At 36.5% G+C, this 2,039-nt stretch overlaps 1 protein-coding gene across 1 annotated transcript; it reads right to left on the bottom strand.

Annotated features, from left to right (window-relative positions):
• Nucleotides 1-881: 881 nt before the first annotated feature.
• LOC106391293 (VQ motif-containing protein 22) lies at nucleotides 882-1,808 on the bottom strand. Its single transcript, XM_013831910.3, has one exon. The coding sequence runs from the start codon at nucleotides 1,662-1,664 to the stop codon at nucleotides 1,029-1,031; it is 636 nt and encodes a 211-aa protein (XP_013687364.2). The 5' UTR covers nucleotides 1,665-1,808; the 3' UTR covers nucleotides 882-1,028.
• Between the last annotated feature and the right edge of the window lie 231 nt (nucleotides 1,809-2,039).

The raw sequence follows: 2,039 nt of genomic DNA, 5'->3' as shown, positions 1-2,039 counted from the left end.
CCAAATTTTATAATGATCATTTATATTCGTACAAAATATTATCAACTTGGAAAGTATTATTTATTTTATTTATTTCCAATTTGCCTATATTTGAATGCAAGCAAGTAGGCAACTTCAGTCATTGAATATTTGCCTATTTAGGACCATGATAACGCCATAACTTATGCTATAAGATAGGGGTGGATGTTCGGGTATCTATTCCGGTTCAGGTCGGGTATTTCGGATTTTTGGGTATTTCGGTATAGAGGTGTAGAACCCATTCGGGTATTTCTGTACTTCGGGTCGGGTTCGGATATTTTTAGTTCGGGTTCGGTTATTTCGGATCGGGTTCGGATATTTAGATTTTGAAAAAATAAAATTAAATTTTCATTTCTCAAATTTCTTGTATTTAAAAATATAACTTTCACTTAACTAATTTTTTTATTTTTAATAGATTGAATGGTTAATAGATTTGGACATAACATTTTGAAACTAAAAAACATTAATTTGGTTATTGTTTTTAAATTTTGGATGTAACTTTTTGTTAATTCTTGAAATAAAAAATTTGACATGCATTTTAAGTGAGTAGCAAATCATTTTCTTCGTAATTGTATGTATATCATATGAACTTAAAATATGTGTAGTATCAATATAAATATTTTATATAAAATGAGAGATGTAAACTAGAAATATAAGGTTAATTATACATATGTTCGGTTATTTTCGGATATCCATTCGGGTTCGGATATTACCCGTTCGGGTTCGGATATCCAACCTCTCCTAATTTAATACCCGTTCGGATATTCTGCTACTTCGTTCGGATTTCGGTTCGGATTTTTCGGATCGGGTTCGGGTGCCACTTCGGATATCGGGTAAAATACTCACCCCTACTATAAGAACCCTAAAACAAAAAAGCTTAAATATGAAAACGAAAAATAAAATATACAAAGTCAAAGTTTTCATTCTTTGACAAAGAGAGTCAATACCTAACATTTCTGCCATTATGCGAAAAAAGAAAGAAAAAAATCAAAAAGAATCCAATCGTTTTCTCATTGCAGCCTCGAAGAAGACGTATTACTATTCGTCGCTTCATTGGAGGACGGGGCAGAACCTCCTGCTCCACCATCCGCCGTCCCAAACACACCGGGAACAGCCGTATAATTAGGGTTGTTCATGTTACTATAACCGACGACAGGATTCACGTTACTCAACGAGAACATATAAGGCCGTTGCGGTGGAGGCGCCGCGTGTGGCTGGTAACTGTATTGCCAAGGAACTTGTTGAGAAGATCCGGCGGATGGATCCGACGAAGCGGTGAGGCTAAAACCGGAAGTAGTATTACCGGACCCGAAAGCCATAGCGGATGGACCGCCCGTGTATTGCTGAACCATGGCACGGAAGTTGGATGTGTCGGTGTTGAGAAGTGTTGTTGGTGTTCTACGTGAGGCTCTTGATCTTTTACGTGCCGGTTTGGTTACACGACCGGTTTCAGGACTCAAACGAGAGTCCATGGAGGTGGCTTCACCGGAGGGAGAAGCAGTTGTGGTGGTTGTGACGGCGGTTGAAGTGATGGTGGAAGTTGTGAAGAAAGTTTGGTTGTTGTTGTAGAACGGAGACCAATCGTTTGGGTTATTAGCCATTTTGTGTTGTGTCTTCAGACTGAGATTGTAAGAAAAGAAAAGCATTTGCCTTCGTTAGTTGATTATTTATTTGGGTTTAGTGATTCGACTTGGTCAAAGAATGACTATTCTATATCAATCATGACCGTTGATTTTGGAAACGTAAATTATGTGGCTTTGCATTCTTTCCAAGTTGAAGAAAAACAAACGTTTTTATACTTTCGTTGTTAATATATGATTTAATCTGAATCGATATCCCCTATATATTAATCCTCGAACATTACAACATGTTTTCGTAACCACGTGTCATCACGAAAATGATTATTAGAATTGTTAAAAAAATAAATTGGTTCATATAAACATATACTATGTTTTTTATTAAACTAACTACCAAATCACTACAAGAAAACATAAGTTTAACGAGGTCGGTTTTCCTCGTGA

This window comes from Brassica napus, chromosome C1, assembly GCF_020379485.1.
Source record: "Brassica napus cultivar Da-Ae chromosome C1, Da-Ae, whole genome shotgun sequence".
Classification (NCBI taxonomy): Eukaryota; Viridiplantae; Streptophyta; class Magnoliopsida; order Brassicales; family Brassicaceae; genus Brassica; species Brassica napus.
Note: the sequence above shows the minus strand (reverse complement) of the source record. Positions and strands in the feature narration are given on the sequence as shown.

Coding starts and splice junctions, on each gene's coding strand:
- LOC106391293 (XM_013831910.3), bottom strand. CDS start 1,664: ATGCTTTTCTTTTCTTACAATCTCAGTCTGAAGACACAACACAAAATG.